The sequence below is a fragment of the Cyprinus carpio genome, chromosome A18 (assembly GCF_018340385.1).
Source record: "Cyprinus carpio isolate SPL01 chromosome A18, ASM1834038v1, whole genome shotgun sequence".
Classification (NCBI taxonomy): Eukaryota; Metazoa; Chordata; class Actinopteri; order Cypriniformes; family Cyprinidae; genus Cyprinus; species Cyprinus carpio.
The window spans coordinates 23095768-23114154 of NC_056589.1; the positions used below are offsets into that span (position 1 = coordinate 23095768).

General features: G+C 38.1%; 1 protein-coding gene across 3 annotated transcripts in view; it reads left to right on the top strand.

Annotated features, from left to right (window-relative positions):
* hipk2 (homeodomain interacting protein kinase 2) overlaps nt 1-18185 on the top strand; it is a 97581-nt gene extending 79396 nt beyond the window's left edge. For 2 of the 3 annotated variants that reach the window (XM_042775501.1, XM_042775502.1), the window contains exons 6-15: nt 1209-1393; nt 1490-1652; nt 6061-6283; nt 6491-6612; nt 10375-10505; nt 12716-12895; nt 13108-13440; nt 14335-14582; nt 15393-15541; nt 15626-18185. In XM_042775501.1, coding sequence (XP_042631435.1) covers nt 1209-1393; nt 1490-1652; nt 6061-6283; nt 6491-6612; nt 10375-10505; nt 12716-12895; nt 13108-13440; nt 14335-14582; nt 15393-15541; nt 15626-16087 — 2196 coding nt within the window. In that variant the 3' untranslated portion in view covers nt 16088-18185. The remainder of the gene's footprint in view (nt 1-1208; nt 1394-1489; nt 1653-6060; nt 6284-6490; nt 6613-10374; nt 10506-12715; nt 12896-13107; nt 13441-14334; nt 14583-15392; nt 15542-15625) is intronic. The other variant, XM_042775503.1, reaches the window with a different exon arrangement.
* The last annotated feature ends 202 nt before the right edge of the window (nt 18186-18387 follow it).

An 18387-nucleotide genomic window follows, 5' to 3' on the forward strand; every position in this document is an offset into this window, starting at 1 on the left:
ATCCTATCAGACAATATAAGCACATTTCTTTAAATACAGGTACTTTTATGTACTAAGGGTCTGATTTTATTTTAACAAATTTGTAACTTTTATATATATATATATATATATATATATATATATATATATATATATATATATATATATATATATATATATTTATATATATATATATATATATATATATATATATATAATTTTTTTTCAAATTTTTTTTTTAACTTTTTTCCTATGCTTTTGTTTTTTATATTTGCTAAAATGTATATTTAGTAAATATTTATTTAATTTGCTGCTTTTCATATGCATTGTATGAACAGATTAAATTGTTTTATTATATTATTAAATTATATTTAATATTGTCATATTATATTATTATACATGTGTATTTTTCTATCATATATTACAGGTCACTGTTTTAATATGACCTACAATTTGTTTGTTTAAATATAAAGGTCACATTAAAACTTTTAGCCTTTTTAAAACATTTTAAAGGTGAAACTAAATTATATATCAGATTTTGTTTATTTTCACAATCTCAGACAGATTCCTAAGTGAATATCTGTAAATGTAAGGGCAAATATTTGGGAATATCAGAAAGGTTACCGCTGCCCTCTGAGAACACGCACACTTTTTGACTGACAGACCTGTGTATATTAATAGAGTTGTACACGTCAAGCACTGTGGGAGATATTCACACAGAAATTCTCACATGTTTTATTTACAAAAGCTGTAAGATGTAAGTTGGATCAGAAGACAGATGATTTGGGAACACAGGCTCGCATTCAACACACATTCAGCTGCTAAGGATGATTTATTCTGCAATCATTGTAGCTAATTTACCCTGCTGATAAACATTCATGGATTATCACTGTCCAGTGCATTTACAAATATGAACTTTTTAAATTTTGCATTAAAGCATTACAGCAGTAAACTTTTTTTTCCTACAATTTCTGTGTTGATTGACTTTGTGATTCTTATTTTAAATATGTGTAATTCTATGGAATTCTTTGGGATTTTGTTTTCTGAGGAATTCTGTGGGCACAGATTCCACGGCGATGTGTTAGTCAATGTTGCATCTGAAAAAAGAAGACAAGAGCTGGTTAACCTTGTTTGAGGATCCCTAAAGTACTTGTTGGTCTCTGTACTTCAGTCAGTCTGTCTCTCTCTTTCATTTCTCGCTCTCATCTTCTCTCTTTTGCTGTATGCAGGTGAATATGACCACAGACTTGGAGGGCAGCGACATGCTGGCGGAGAAGGCAGACAGAAGGGAGTTTATTGACCTGCTGACCAAGATGCTGACCATCGACGCAGACAAGAGAATAACGCCCATAGAGACACTCAACCACCCCTTTGTCACAATGACACACTTGCTGGACTTCCCACACAGCACACAGTCAGTTGAACTACACTACTCCAACATTAGTTGTAAAGGTTATGTAGTTTTATCAAATTATGTTTAGCTCGCTGACCATGTCTTTTTTTCTTGCAGCGTCAAATCCTGCTTCCAGAACATGGAGATTTGCAAGCGTCGGGTGAACATGTACGATACAGTCAATCAGAGCAAGACGCCCTTTATAACACATGTAGCCCCCAGCACCTCCACCAATCTCACCATGACCTTCAACAACCATCTTAACACTGTGCATAGTCAGGTCAGTATCCACACACACACACATTTACATTATCACATCTAACTAGCAACTTCCCATTTTATCGTTCTTAAATAAAGTTTAAGTTATGATAGGTAAGCCACATCTCTAATTTGTACTTTTGGCATTTTAGATACTATTTAGTTTTTGTAAAACACAAATTTAACTTCTTCATTGTCATTGTCGTTTCTGAACTAGCGGAGTCAAAATTGCTAAAAATGACCCTTTAAGCTAAAATGAACAAATGTGTTTAAAACGAAAATTAGTTAATGCACCACAATATATCATCAAGATAAATATACTTGAAAATGAAGGTAATAAATTACAAGATCATAAATATTGAAGTATTATTTAAATATTTAAATGATTAAATATTTGTAATTTTTAAAAAGTAATTTATTATAAAAGAAATGTTTGCAAAAAATCTGTATTTTTTTTTTATTTCCAGTAAAAAATCGTTAAACAAGATAAATTTATTTGACAACGAAGATAAGAAATATAATTAAATAAATTATAAGATCATAAATATGTAAAAGTTATTTCAGTTTTTACATTATTAAATATTTGTAATATGTAACTAATAATTTTTTAATAAAAAAAAGAAACAATTGTGTAGAAAACATCAATCGAAATTTTGTCTTGATTTCTTGTTAAATATGATTTTAAAAATCCTTAAACAATATAAATGTACTTAAGAAGCCAGATAATAAATAAACAAACAAAAAAAATACAAGATCATAAACAACTTACAATATTAAAAAAAAGATCTTCCCTTATTCTGAACATAATACTCTCTAAAGTAAACTGTGTTAAATGTTGTGCTTATAACAAGAAAATTATGCAATTTTGCTTCTCAAGTAAATATTTGTAATTTTATGGATGTTACGATATTTTACTGAAAAAAGTAACATTAATATTTTTGTGCTGTATGGACCAGTTTCATTTTGAGCACATCATAAAAAGTGGAATTTTGTTGGTTTTGAATTTATTAGGTAATTTTTATGCAGTTTCAACCTCAAAACTACAGCTAGGTCAGAATGCACACAGCACCGAGCTATAATGATTGAAAACTTTATTTGAATTCAGTTCAAACGATCCTTAGCTCACTTTAGTTTCTCTTAAAGCTGCAGATAATCAATTGTATTACATGCACAGACTCATTTGCAGTGGGACAGTCCAAAGAAATTAGAGTAGCATTGGCCCATTGACTACTGACAGTATCGGATGACTTCCTTCACTGGACAGAACACTAGTCATATCATGGGCCATTTGGGCTGTGTGTATGTGTGCCTGAGTATGTGTTTCCAGCCTTGCAGCCCTCTGTCACAATATGCTGATTAACAACATGACAGCCTCTTCTTCCTGCTTGGCTTGCATTTTACTACTTTGCAGCCTTAAGGATTGCACCACTTTGTTTCCTTCTCTCCTTTTGTTTCATCCTGTTTTGCCTCAGTGCAGTTTAGCTTCACCAGGGAGCGTTTGTCTAAACTGCTGACAGAGAGCCAGGCATGAATCCCATAATGCCTATATTTTGAGTTCTTAGATCAGCCCAAACCGTGACTTTCCCCTTCGAATAAACATGTCTAATGTCAAAAAGTCATTCGGCTGTAATGTTATAGCATTCCTGCCTCACTCTAATATCATGAGAAGAACGTTGTGTAGGGCATTCGATGTGTTCGAAGGGAAAGCTTGTGTAGCATTAGCCAGCTGTGAGGCTGAAATGTTTATTTTGTGTGATGAATGCCATGGCGGCGTATTGATTAACTCTCTCCCCTGGTGCTCGTCGGCCTTGCTAAATGGGAAAAATGAAAAATGAAAAGCGGTGTACTGAATTCTCCCCATACAAACCTTAATGAAAAGTCTATAATTACTAGCGGTGGCATGAGATGAAACAGTATTGCTTTGGTAACAGCTGAAAGTAAATAACACTAGCCTCTATTAAACAAACAGGTTTTGATGGTGTGCCAGCATTAGGTACATCTTTTTTTTGTCTATTGTATTGTTCAATTTCGTCCATATCTTAGAAGAAATGACAGGCATTTTACATGGAAATGCACTCATACCATCTAGAGCAGTGGTCTCAAACTCAATCCCTGGAGGGCCACAGCTCTGGTTCAAAAAATGATTTTGGTCTATATAGCTAATTTTGCCCTTCATGACAACTGTGAGGGGGTGAATTTTTTTAGAACTCATCCATTTAAATTATATTAAGCCTTAAAGTTCTATATAATTAAGGGCGTGTCAACTTGAGTGACAGGTGGATTGCCACTGCTGTCACCGCCATCAAGCTAGGTGGGCGTGGTTTCAGCAACCAGCTCCCGCCTTTTTGCCCATTTTCGATTATCCAGGAGTGACGCGCGGTGACGCGCTGCCAAGATGGAGACCACCCGCTCTGCACACTTTGAGCTTCAAAAAGCTCTTCATGAGTCTACGGGTGACGTCACGGACACTATGTCCATATTTTTATACAGTCTATGGCTCAAACCCACATTTCTTATATCAGCTTCACTGCTCAACATTTTAATGTTGGAGTGTGTGCACAGACCACAAAGCCATTGCTTAGACCATTTTTAAATTTTAGAAGTTTTGAACAAGAACATGGGATCATATATAGGCTCAAACTTAAATTTTCCAAATGACCCCTAAGCCATAGCTCAGACCATTTTTTTAGCTTTGGACATTCTAAACAGGCAGATTAGATCATGTGTTGGCCCGACTCAAACATTTCTCATATGAGCTCTGTGGCTTAGAATATAGATATTGTGCACTGACTGCTTAGTCATGGCACAGACCTTTTTTTCAGTTTTGGAAATTTTGAATTGGTGCATGGGAATAAGAGCAGGCCAGACCCAAACCTACATTTCTCATATTAGCACCAAGGCTCAACATTTTGATGCATGTGCACAGCTCCCTAAGCCATAGATCAGACAATTTACACCATTTTTTTTTTTTTTTTTTAGTTTTGGAAGATCTGAGTAGGTGAATGGGACCATGAATAGGCCAGACTAAAACCCAAATTCCCCAAATAAGCCCAAAACATTGATTTTAGAGCATGTGTGCTGACCACTAAGCCATAGCTCAGACCATTTTTTGTTTGTTTGTTTGTTTTGGAAGTTCTAAACAGGAACAAACATGGGATCATGAAAAGGCCATGAATAGTCTTATATTTGGAAGTTTTCAGTTGGCACATGGGAACAAAAGTAGGTCAGACTCAAACCCACATTTCTTATATTAGCACCAAGCCTCATGATTTTGATGTCTTAGCATGTGCACAGACGGCTAGCCCTAGCTCCGGCCATTTGTTTTCATTTTTGAAGTTCTGAAATGGTCGCATAGAACCATAAGCAGGCCAGACTCAAACCTACATTTCTTTTATTAGCACCAAGGTTCAAAATGTTGATGTCGTTGCATGTGCACAGACTGCTAAGCCATAGCTCAAACCATAGCTCAGCAGCAGGCCAGACTCACACTTTTCCCAACTGAGTTCAAAATATTGATATTGGAGCACATACGCTAACTGCTAAGCCATGGCTCGGATCATATTTTTCGTTTTGAGCAGAAATCACGCCCTTTCCTCTCTCTGGTGATGTTACCACACTCATATTTTTACTTCTGGCTATATTTTTGTCTTATGTTTTCATTATCGAGAGAGAGTGACTATGATGGAAGGACCTGCACAATTCTTTTGAGAAGCATATTCGGTCCACTGTTCTAGATGGAGGAGAGGGAGTTCCCTCGTTCATCAAACCTTATAGACGGCGCAAATTCCACATTGATAGATGAATAAACAGATGAATGTGCTGCAGTCAGGCCGGATTAAAAAGCACTGGAGGGGAAATCTAGTGCAGAGGCTTTTGAAGAACAGATTTTCTCTCCCCTCACCAGTTAGATCTGTGTGTATATTTAATCATAGCTTTAGCGCAAAGAGGGATCATTATCTGCAGCTAATGAGACTGAGCAAATTCAATGAGCTGAAGGGTCCTAGCATTGATGGAGACTGTAACACAAGAGCATTGATTGAAGCTCTCTCACCTCCTCTTTCCTTACGCTCAATAAGTCATTTTATAGAAAATGCCTGAACCCTAATGCTGTCTGCACACAAAAACAGCTAATAAAGCGTTTAAGTTAAACAGTATTGTGGTATTCGCTCTAAGACATTACTCAGAATTTAACACAAAGCATGCTTTCTGTGCTTGCTGCCTGCCTGTTTTCATCAGCTAACATTTTCTGTACATCCATCCTGTAAAATCAAGAAATATTTCAAGGAGTTTATGTTTCATCCTTTGCTCTTATTTGAAATTTTGCCCCTCATCATTCATTGTTGCTCCACCCAATCCCCACACCCACTTCCTCATGCTTTTTTTTGTTTGTCTTTTTTTGTTTGTTCGTTTGATCCCATCGGTTCCTTTAGGCCACCAACCTGGCTCCCTCCTCCACCAGTGCCACCCTTTCCCTTACCAATGCTGATGTCTCCATACTAAATTACCAATCTGCACTCTACCAGCCTTCTGCGGCCCCTATGGCTGCCGTGGCCCCCAGGACCATGAACCTCCAACCCGGTGCACCACAACTCTGCGCCGCCCGACCCGATCCCTTCCAGCAGGCCCTCATCGTCTGCCCACCTGGCTTCCAAGGTGCTAATTTAATTTATACTAAACCCTGGATATTTCTGATATAGATTTGGCTAAACTGTATCTTATTTTATAGGACTAGTTAACACAAAATTTGCAAAAAGTCATATAAATTTGAAATGAGTAAATACTGACAGAATTTTAGTTTCTGATTGAGCTATTTCTTACATTTTGCCATCTAATGGTGTTTTCCTTGTTATTTCTTCCCAGGTTTGCAAGCTTCACCCTCTAAACACACTGGCTACTCGGTGCGGATGGAGAATGCAGTTCCCATAGTAACACAGGCCCCCGGTGCCCAACCTCTACAGATCCAGCCCGGCCTTCTGACACAGGTATAGTGAGGCATTGCCCCCATTGCCATAACAATGCATAGCCACATATCCTAAACTAATTACACCCCTCAGCCTTTCCCAAAATCTCAATTACATCTGAGTTTGGCTCCAACGAAGAGCAATTAGCATGGCCTACTTTGTTTTAATGATATAAGTATAATTCACTTTCCCTTCAACAAAATCGAGGAGACATTCTCATTTCATGGCCAATAGATTAATTGAAGTCGAGTTGGATTTATCTCTGCATGCTCTGCTCTAGCAACTGGAGTGGCCTGTCTTTCCCCACTGGAGATTTTACCCCACTGATGGTTTGCTTTCCTGCTTCCACTAAGTCAGGCAACTGTGCTTTATTCCTGGAGTTAGAGGAAGTCATGCTTTGATGAGCAAGACTGAGGTTGGCTATAAATGAGGTCTTTGGATGCTGAGGGATTTGTTATCCCTCTGGAGCCGCAAGGCAGGGCCCAGACGGCTTTTAAATTTGAGACAGGGTGGCGAGGTTCAGAGCCGTTTAGCTAATTTGTAATTTATCCGCAACATTTTCAGTTTTGCTGAGCTGAGCTCTTGTTGCTTTTTGAAGACTCTACAGATTAAAGGAAAGGTTCAGCCAAAAATGTAAATTAATTACTCGCATTCATGTTGTTCCAAACCCTTACTTCTGTGGAACATAAAAAGTTAATTTTTTTAAACAATATTCTGTTTACACATTTCAGTTTAATGAAAGTGAATGAGGAATGTGTCTGTGAAGCTCCAAAATGACAAATGGAACACCATAAAAGTATCAAAAATGTCCATATGACTCATGCTGAAAGTTAATATCCGTTATAGCATGTTTATGAGAGAAGCAGCAATATTTCAGCAAAGAATGAATGAATTATTTTCTTGAATCAGCTGATCCGGTTCGCAAAATCAGTCTGAATGATTAATTCACTAATCAAAGTTCAGATTTGATTTGTTAACTGCTGTAATTCATTCTGGTCAACTCATTTGAGGAAAAGACCATCAGCTAATTTTTGGTCTGTTTATCAAAAAAAGCTATCATGACTTCAGAAAACTTGAAATGTGACTCATGAGTCATATGTACCATTTTTATGATCTTTTTACAATGTTTTGACAATTTTTTTGAAGTTTGAATGCTCCAGTCTCTTTTATGGTACTTTTGTATATTTTTGAGTTTTGAATTTTTGAGTCTACATTCATCTTTATTCCTGATGACTGAGTGAATAATTCCTTTTAAGGAAAGCCTACAGATACTGAAAACTAGATGTTTTTAGTATTATTATTATTTTTTTTTTACATTTGCAATAGGATGGTTGTAATTGGTTATAATTGTAATTCATCTGCACACTTTTTCAGTATTGCTGAGCTTTGCTTGTGTTGCTGTTTCATGGCTCTGCCCAAATGCTTAAGTACTGTAATGCATCTTTATTGTTCCTCACGTTCCTTCACGAACCTGTGCATAAATTCCATGTGTGATTATCGGAGCGCTGCATTAGGAAAGGCGGATGGGGATGGGGATACTTGTTCATCACTACTTCAGGGCCTCAACCGCCCATTCTCCCCCCTTTAACCCAATCAGCCAGACCACATTGTTCCTGGTGCCAGTGGAGTAGGTTTTTAGAAAGCCTCAGCTTTTATCTGGAACAGGAATGCAGAAAATGTAAAAAAAAAAATTGGCACGGGAGCGGCGGTGCTTTCAGAGCCCCATGGGTGACAAAAGGCTTTCACCCCGTGAGGGCAGAAAAGTTGTTGGGGGGTAGTTGCAGAGATGGCCTTTCATGGAAAACTCTACTCTTATCTGGGTTAGCGTTCCAGGCCAAACGATACAATTACACAACCCAACCCAGAGTGAGAAAGGACTATGCAAAGAGTCAGGAATGTAGGCAAATGGCTTTGGGGACATAGTTCTAATAAAATGATTCATGTCACTGTTGTCATTTGTGAAAGACGTATGTAGAGGTGTTGACACATACTCAAAGTACATACTTTTAGGCCTTGTGCAACGGGCAAAATTAAATCAGGTGCTAAATGTAAGTGTTCTTTCTTTCTTTCTCTACAGTAAAATGTAAGTGTCAAAAAAAAAAAACATTTCAGTTTACTTTGGTCAGTTTTAAAGATTTTTTATTTTATTTATTCTTTTATATCTTGCTGAAATAAAAAGAAAATATCAAATAAAAAACATTCAAGGTTCTGTCAGGTCAGCTGTAAAGGTGTTCTTGTTTGTTTCGTTCTGCTGCAAGACTGTTAAAAAATTTATTTAATATTTTATTTTATTTATTTTGCTGAAATAAAAAGGAAGTGTCAAAAAATAAAACGTTCTAGTTTTTCCTCGTGTCAGCTGTAGAGGTTTGTTTGTTTATTCATTAATTCGTTCATTTAGTTAATTCATTTATTCAGTTTATTTATTTTATTTTGAGGCTAAATTAGTAAATATATTTATAAAATAATTATTTTAAAATAATGACAATTTAAAAATAATAAAACTGATAAAACACAATAAAACAAATTACGGTGACAGGATGATTATAGTTTGATAACTAAATAACTATTTTAAATGTAAAAAATGTAATAATCATTATCACTCTAATAATGCACTCCAGAAAGTTTACCTTAAATAGCTGGAACCCCCCCCCAAAAAAGGCCAAGATTTACTTCTTTTATGATGCTAAATGTGTAATCACAGCCTTTCAAACATCGTAAAAGCATTTTTCCCACTCTTTCCCCATCACCCTCCCTTTTTTGTGTGAGTGCTGTGGCCCATACTGATGGACTGGTAAATAGATGTGCAAAGGGTATTAAAGGAACAATTCATTAGTTGTACATTAAACTGCTAATCAATAAAGCTGCATTAAACTATTAGAGTTGCAGACACTCTTCTTCAAGCTCACATCTCTGGGCAAATTATGCCTGGCACTCCCCGTACTCCTCACCCACCATACAAAGCAGCTCCTCACAAAGCCTCTGAATAGGGCCCCTGAATTTAATTAAAGTCAGAGCTGATTTGGAAAATGTCTAACACATCAGCACACATCCTGGGAGATGCCACATCTCTTTATTAAGGCAGGGTCTTATCTTTTTTATAGGCAGAAGCCAAGGCCGTACGCAGTATGCAGGGGCCCTGTCATCTAGATACCAGTGCCAAGGAATCGAGGGAGGGAGAGTTCCAACGAAAGTGGCACAAGCTTTTTGTTATTCCAGAGGGAGATCTTTTATATTGTCCATAATTTGCTGCTTCAAAGCCGTCTTGCTCACATCTTCAATTTCAGACCAAGAGAATAATTAGCTAAGAAGATGGATGGGTTAAAAAATTGTTTATAATATACCTCTTCTGTTCATATTTTGTTAGAACAATTTCAAAGGCCCGAACGCTGATGCTACTGTGTCTTAAATAACTAAATGAACCCTTTGGTGGTTGTTTGGCACAGTTTTGCACTTGCTAGCAGTCATTTCTCTAAATAGCCGTATCCTTTTTCTCCTCTCTAAATACGTTGGTGCAGTACTCTGGGCTGTTTAGCTGCGCTGCAGCCCTGCGATTTGATGTGCCAGGTTACGGGGTCTTCACTCTGATGCCAATTAAATCACAAAAGGTCACTGAGTCCGTGTGCTGTTGGTTGCTAGTTGGCGTTCATATCCTATTCGACTGCAGTATCTAACTCTATGGGATCACATGAGCTCCACTATCTGTAGATGTTCTACTTTCTGATGGAGATGTACCTGATCTCTGTATGCTAACCCCTGTGTTTTCCCTCCATCTTGGCTCTACAGCAGGCCTGGCCGTCTGGTACTCAACAGATTCTCCTTCCGCCGGCGTGGCAGCAGCTCACACACACCTCCGTGCAACACGCCACCGTCATCCCCGACTCCATGACCAGCTCGCAGCCTCTGGCCAACTGGAGGTGAGATACCACTATGCCATCACTGCTAAAGACGACTATTGTGCTTGCTATAGTACATTTATTCTTAGGCCATTAGTGTTAAATTTTTTGATGCCGAAATGCTTTTTTCTGTTCTAACATCTCTCATGTTGCTCCAAAACTGTATGCATTCTGTTGAACACAAAAGAAGATATTTTGAAGAATGTTGGTTACCAAACAGTTTCAGGTTCCTTTGACTTTCATAGTATGGACAAAAAATAATATGGAAGTCAAAGGGACCCAAAACTCTGTTTGGTTACCAACATTCTTCAAAATATCTTCTTTTGTGTTTCACAGAATGCATGCAGGTTTGGGAAACCATAAGGGGGAGTAAATGATGACAACATTTTCATTTTGGGTGGACTATCCCTTTAATATGCATTAACTATTGTACCATTTGGAAACTCTCAGAAAATGTTCAAAAAAACTCTCATGGGTACATACTCCAAGCAACAAATACGCCCCCTTTAGGGTGTAGATAAGGTATAAAGTTGTCCCTTTAACTGTACCGCCCCAGTGGCAAACTGTTGTACCTATAAACTAGTTTTTGCCTATTTTTTTTTTTTTTCTTACAGTGTAGGTTGACTTCCCAGTAAAGTGTTAATACTGTGGCTATGTGGTATTTTTAAAACATTGCTCTTTTTGGGGATCCTGACCCATGGACATTTGTCTCAACCAATGCTGTGAGTTTGAGGGCAAGACCATTGGCAGATGGGGGAATGTTTGAGAAACCATCATTGTTTTTGCAATAGATTGCAACTTTTCAGCAGCCCTCCCAAGTTTTCAGCGGCCTTGGTTCCAGAAGCAATTTTCCCATTATTTTTTCACGTAGGGATTTATAAAAAGGTCTTTGTTTAAGAGTTATACACCATGAGCCTAACCAACCAACTATGAGGTGAATCACAACATTACAAACTCTGATTTAAAGCAAAAAATGACAAAGTATTTGACAAAGGTACAAGATCGCAGTGGTTTATGGGAGTGGGTGGGTTCTGAAGTTCTTTTGGCACAATTTGCTTCGTGATTATCTGATTGGTGGAGATTTCTGTGTAGAATTATAAATAATGTCATTTTCTGCTGTTGAACATGATTAGTCCTAAATTAAATCGAAATAATGTGGAGTGATGGCTTCAACAAAAGCGTTTACCATCAAATAACAACCTCGTAGCTCACAGTAGGTCTGTCTTTAAAGGCTTCTTTATGGAGAAAATGAATGATTTTTATTTCTGGAATCCAACTGTTTCACTCTGTTCCGCTTAGATGTTGGTACCACAGAAGCTTTTATCTTGTGTTTGTTTTATTTAGCTGGAAAGATCTAGTACAATTTCATCATGTTTAATAGTGACTCCATTAGCATTTTAAAATGAATTACTTCCTTATCCGAAACATACTTATACCATGCTGATTATAAACAGGCAAGTGGAACTCAACCAATCTATTTTAAGATATCATGACTGGTGATCCATATATTTGACGGCAGTTCAGTACCGCAACACTGGGTTTTAATAATCTCCTAGATTATGAACTAAGCAGATTAAATTATCTAGGTTGCTTAGTCTGCAAATGCACTTACAAAGCCATCATGCATTTGAATTATTCATCTGGAATGAAGGAACGGAATATTTTAAGTATGATATATTCTGGATTCGTTTAGAATTCATATTGGTTTCTTGTATTAGAACAGTGAGTGAAGGAGCGTGTCTCTGGTTAGGACAGGGTAATGGAGTCAGGTTGTGCTGTCCTGCATGAGGTGAATGTATTACAGATGAACATGCTGATATCTGCAGATCATCCCATCAGCGCCTTAAGCTCAGCCCGGAGGGCTTGGTAGTCCTGAGCCAGTCCAGCTGGAAGTGTGTCGCACTTTACTGCAGACAGAGATTTCTCCTCTGAGATCTAATGCTGTCCTCTGCTCCTTTGCTGTTTGCTGCAGCCACTGCTGCCCCCTCTGGCCAAGTGTCGCATTGCATTTATTCTTCATTTAGATAAAATTTGAGTTGATGATAGTACAGATATCTAAATGCTAGATTCTAAAAAAAATTAGTGTTTATTCCTATATATGAAGCATTTAATTCTGACAAGTAGTGCTGTGGCTGTAGATAAAAATTAGTGACCATTTACCATCTAAATTGCTTTTGAACGGTAGTGTAGACTTTAAAGGGCATGCTTTAATGATGCTTGTTTTGTTTCAGGAATTCACATCCCCATGGCAACCATTACAATCCCATTATGCAACAGCCAGCCTTACTGGCAGGTCACGTCACCCTGCCCTCTCAGCAACCTCTTAATGTGGGTGTGGCTCATGTCATGAGACAGCCATCAAACAATAGCTCCTCCTCCAAAAAGAACAAGCAGCACCAGATGAACAACAGGTCAGACAACCCTTATTAAAGAAACTGCCAAGTTAAGCCATCAAGTGGTAATATTCATATATAATGGTATTTAAAAGGTACATCTATTAAATCCATGGTATAGTATTGTAAAATGTAATAAAAAAAAAAAACACACAAACATGGATTTACCATAATTTCATGCCCTAAACCCTTTAAAAAAAAGTACTTATGCAAACTTAATTTTTTCTTAGGAACATGTCAGCATATGACGTGTCCTCCACCCAGCCGGTGACGTCACCTCAACGCTCCAAACGAGTGAAGGAGAACACACCCCCTCGGTGTGCCGTGGTTCAGAACGGCATGTCCTCGACCTGCGGCCCATCACAGACCTGCGGAGGTGGTGGTGGAGTAGGGGGATGGGGAGGAGAGCAGGCATGTAGCACCACCAGAGATCACCACAGTCAACACAACCCACCGCGCCAAACCATCGTCATCCCTGACACCCCCAGCCCAGCCGTCAGCATCATCACCATCAGCAGTGACACGGATGAGGAGGACGACCTTAAACAGCCCAATAACACCAGGTCAGCAAAATGGGACGAGCGATTTCAGTACACAGTTCTGTAATGTGGCAGAACTGTTTGAGTGAAAGGGGGAAATAATGTAGGACAGGATTTTATCCATCCATTTGACTGGATTGTGTTATGTTAGGATGTAATATTATGCTTAAAAAATTTTCTCTCTGCGCCGGCTTGATTATGTCAAAATCATTTCAGAGGTCGGAGAAAGTTATTACATTTTGATGAATGATTATAAAAACAATTTGTTTTCTGTGGAATAACTGATGAATCATGTGCAATAAGACCAGCGACATTTATTGAGTAAATAAATGGAGTAAATTTTGACTTTTAAATGCCTATTCGACTTGGGGAAAATACTGAATAATGCCTTGAAAATGACTTTGGAGGTCTTGGGAGTTGAAGACTTTACTTAACAAGTATGACATTGTGAAGTATTATTACACAAAACAATGCTTGAATAACCTTATATGCATACACTGTAAAAAATGTGATATTGGTTGAATTGGTTAATGGTATGTTGGTTAATGCTTCCCTTACTGTATACAGTGAAAAACTGTAATAAATCTAATGGGAACTTTCATGTAAAACACTGTTTAATTGGCAGTTTTTCAATTTGGAAAAAGAACAAGTCATCTTATAATATACAGTGAAAAAACAACATTTTTTGTAAATTAATGTTTATTGCATGATTTTAGTGCCGTGTGTGTCACCTAGAATGTGTTTTGTATTTGTTTCTATGACACTGCACCTTCTCTACAGTATATTAACTGTAAGGTTCTGGCAACCACAGCTGCCGTTTTATACCATAAATTAATTTTTTTTTCTTTACAGTGTTTTATATAGTTTTTATTTCCAATGAATCGCCTTCCTAACCTTCCTGTTTTGCCTTCTCAACAGCACGTCATCTAAACAGAGGAAGAATGTCATCAGCTGTGTTACGGTCCATGACTCCCCAGACTCTGACTCCAGCAATACCAGCCCGTACGCTGTGGAGTCCCGGCCTAATGGCCCCAACGCCAACAGCTACGATTCCAAAGGCGCTGTCCTGGACAACTACAGCAATGGGAACCCCCGCACCATTATCATCCCTCCACTGAAGAGCCAGACCAGCGAGAATCTGGGAGAGTGTGACAGACTCCTGCCTGGTGAGACAGGGGAAGGGCTGATAAGCTGACAGAGAAAAAGGGACACCTGGCAGAGCCTGAATCAAGCATCAATTTAAAGTGACAATTCACTGACAGCCTCTGATATGCAGTGTAGATTTATTTAGTAGATTTATATGGCATTTCAAAATCTGTGGGCAATAAAAACAGCTTAGAGAGGTAATTCAACTAACAAGGTCTGTTAAAAATTGTCAGAAGATATTTTATGACAATGCAAGCTTAAGTGTGATCAGCAGTACGTTTTTTTTTTTTTTTTCATTATTAAACAGCTTTCTGGAATACTAATTGATTCTAATAGGTTAATCGCTCTATTCAGTTTGTATAAGGACTGCTACACTATATTTAATGCAGCCAAATGATTTCCTACATAGATGTGCTAATTTCATGTCTCTTTTTTCAGTCTGCGATCTCTTTCTTGTCACATAATAAATGCATTTGGAAAACTTGTTGAAAATATAAATAATATTGTCAATATTTTCAACAATTTTTCCACATTTATTTTTATGTGAATTTTTCAGTTTTAACACAGTAAATCAATCAATATTTCCAACAATTTTCAAACATTTCATTCATTCATTCATTTTACACACACAATTTTTATTTGTATTTATTTATCACAAAATAATTCCCAACTTTATTTCCAAATTTATTTAATTTTTTCCATTTTATTTACCACAATATAATCAATATTTTCAACAATTTTCTAACATTTATATATCCATCCATCCATCCACCACAATATAATCCAACTTTATTTCTAATTATTTTAACATGTTTTATCAATTCAAACAGACACGATGAACCACCAGAACTCCATCTACAAGTTCAAAACCTCCAATGGTGGCTTGTCTGGCAACAACCACTCTTCAGGAGGCGGGACATATCGGCAGCAGCGCATGGGGCCACACCCCTTTCAGCAGCAGCCTCTAAATCTCAGCCAGGTATTTCAGTCAAGAATTTCAGACCTGGTTTCTTAGTTCATATATTTATTCACATAAATAATATGGAGATATCCCCTCATTTAGGCCCAGCAGCACATGGCAGTTGAGCGCAACGGAGGTCACCGGCGACAGCAGGCCTACATCACCCCCACTATGGCCACCCAGGCTCAGTACGCCTTCCACAACAGTCCTACCCACACAGCTAATGTTCATCCCCACTTGGCCGCTCCTCATCTGCACGGTCAGCCACACCTCTACACCTACACTGCCCCCACAGCCCTGGGCTCCACCGGCACGGTGGCCCACCTGGTCGCATCGCAGGGTTCAGCCCGTCACGCAGTCCAGCACGCTAGCTACCCGCCGGGCATCGTCCACCAGGTGCCTGTTAGCATGGGCCACCGCGTGCTTCCCTCACCCACCCTGCACCACGGCCAATACCAAGCCCAATTCGCACACCAGACCTACATCAGTGCTTCTCCTGCCTCCACTGTCTACACTGGATACCCGCTGAGCCCCACCAAGATGAACCAGTACCCTTACCTCTAAAGCTGAAACACTGGAGCCCAGCCAATCGCTGCTTACCATTTCTACCCTTATCCCACCTAGAGACAGAGAGACAAGCTGAAGCCTATCGACCCTTAACCCCCATCCCCTTGTTCCTTTCATGCTTAAACTTGAAGACATTGAAGATGCCGATGGATAGAGGAAGTACTCTCAGAGGGAACAGAAGGGTACCAAGGAGTTTTCCTTTTTTTAAGATGAGTTCTATTTTGCCTTCTCAAAAGGGCCAGTTAACATTTTATTTCGTGATCTGGAGGTTTGTTTCTTTTAAAACAGAAGAAGGAGTTTTTGCTTTCATAGTTTCTTTTACAACAAGGTCTCATCAACAGGCCATTTGGGAGAGACAGAGTTTCATTCAATGGAGATTTTGTTTGCTTTTCCCTTTCTTGAATTTATTTACCGACTGTTGAGCCGAGGTCACGACATGGATGTTTTGAATTCCTACAAGGATTTTTTTTGGATAAGGTGAAATACGGATATCTGCTGCTCTTCAAAGAAAAAAAAAAAACCATAACGATGGCCTTGAACTGTCTTAAACGTTTCCAAATTACATGCGGCGAGGTATTGTGCATATTCCGCCGCGCTCTCCGACAAAAAACACCTGGAGGAATCTTCTGGAAATAGGACGACAAAACTTTCTAGTGTATTTATAGACTTTTCTTTGTTTGTGTTCACATTTAGAAAAGAAAATACGTTTGTCATACCGTAGAACATTAGCTGGGCCCCTCTTTGTAGAATGTAGCAGTATGCACCCGTTGATTTCATGAAGAACCTTTCTGATACCAATAGATTCTTGTTTTTCCTCTTTCAATGTGATTGCACAAAGTGGTTACAATAACATAGGCATGTTCAACACGGTAGTCGGTCGCGATTGCGTGCATGTGTGCGCTCAGCGCATCTGTGCGACATATTCCTCCACAGTCTTAGGTTTATCATTGTTACCTCGTAGTGCCTTACATATATTACGACAGTTTACTTGGCTGGAAACCCTCTAGAACCAGATGCTAGTCAGAGAGTTGGCTCCTAGGTTGAACATCTTCATCCAAGCTGTTTCGTGTTTTTTTTAAATTCCAGGTGTAAGCGTTAGCCCTAAATGTTATTTAAATGCTTCTCATTTAGCGTGCATGAGGTCTTCTACATCTAAAGATAAAGATACTTGCTTGGGGTAACGAACCAAAGTCATCATTAAAAGATAAGTAACTTTTGTTTTGGATAGTGGATATAATTATATATACCGTATTTACTGTACATACTGTGGCTATGTGTTTTAGTACTTGCAATCAATGCAACATCACTGATTTTAGACTATATATGTCATAAAAGGGAGACTAAATGCATATTTGATGGAAAAGCCAAGTATCGCACAATCAGTTTGAGATCAGGCTACACAATAAAAGAAATAAAATAAAATATACCAGGTCTGAAGAGGTTGTCTGTTTATGGAAGGCTGAAACCTGGGAGGGTTCGAGAAGGAGAGTTTTGTGAGGAGTAGGAGGTGCTTGTGGATTTTGAATTGTTGGAAAAGCGAGAGGGCAAATTCCACAATTTTTAATGAGAATAGCATGTTGGCTTTGAGCAGGTTGGTAGATGCCGAAGGAAGCTGTGCAGCACGACTGCACACCATACTCTGATTTAAGCGCTCGTTCAAGGTTCTATGAAGATCTGTGGGGTTTTTATTCTAGTTGCATGAGGATATCTGCAACAACATGCACCGGAAATCAAAATTGGCTTCGTCTTTTTCACTGTTTGTCTTACCCTAGAAATCACTTATGCTACAGGCATCATGTCAGTACAGAGATAACGAACGTGTAGAAAACTGTGGGCCAATGCTTGTCTTTTTTGCTGCTTTTTTTAACATTAATATGCTAGCCAGTCATTTACACCGTGTCCTAACCATGTGCTCCGCAATGAAGTGATTAAAAAGACAAGGAGAGTTTATATAGAACTTTATATAACATACCATTGAAAAGTTTGGGGTCAGTTTGATTTTTTTATTTGGTTTTGTTTAAAGAAATTAATACTTTTATTAGGCAAGGATGCATTAAATTGGCCAAAAGTGACAGTAAAGACATAAAGAGATCATAATAAATGTTTCTATTTTGAATAAGTGCTGTTCTTTTTAACTTTCTATTCATCAAAGAATATTGGGGAAAAATGTGTCTCAGTTTCAACAAAAATATTATAATAAGAAATGTTTCTTAAGCACCAAATCAGCATATTATAATGATTTCTGAAGGATCATGTGACAAATAAATTAAAACAGAAAATAGTTATTTTAATTGTAA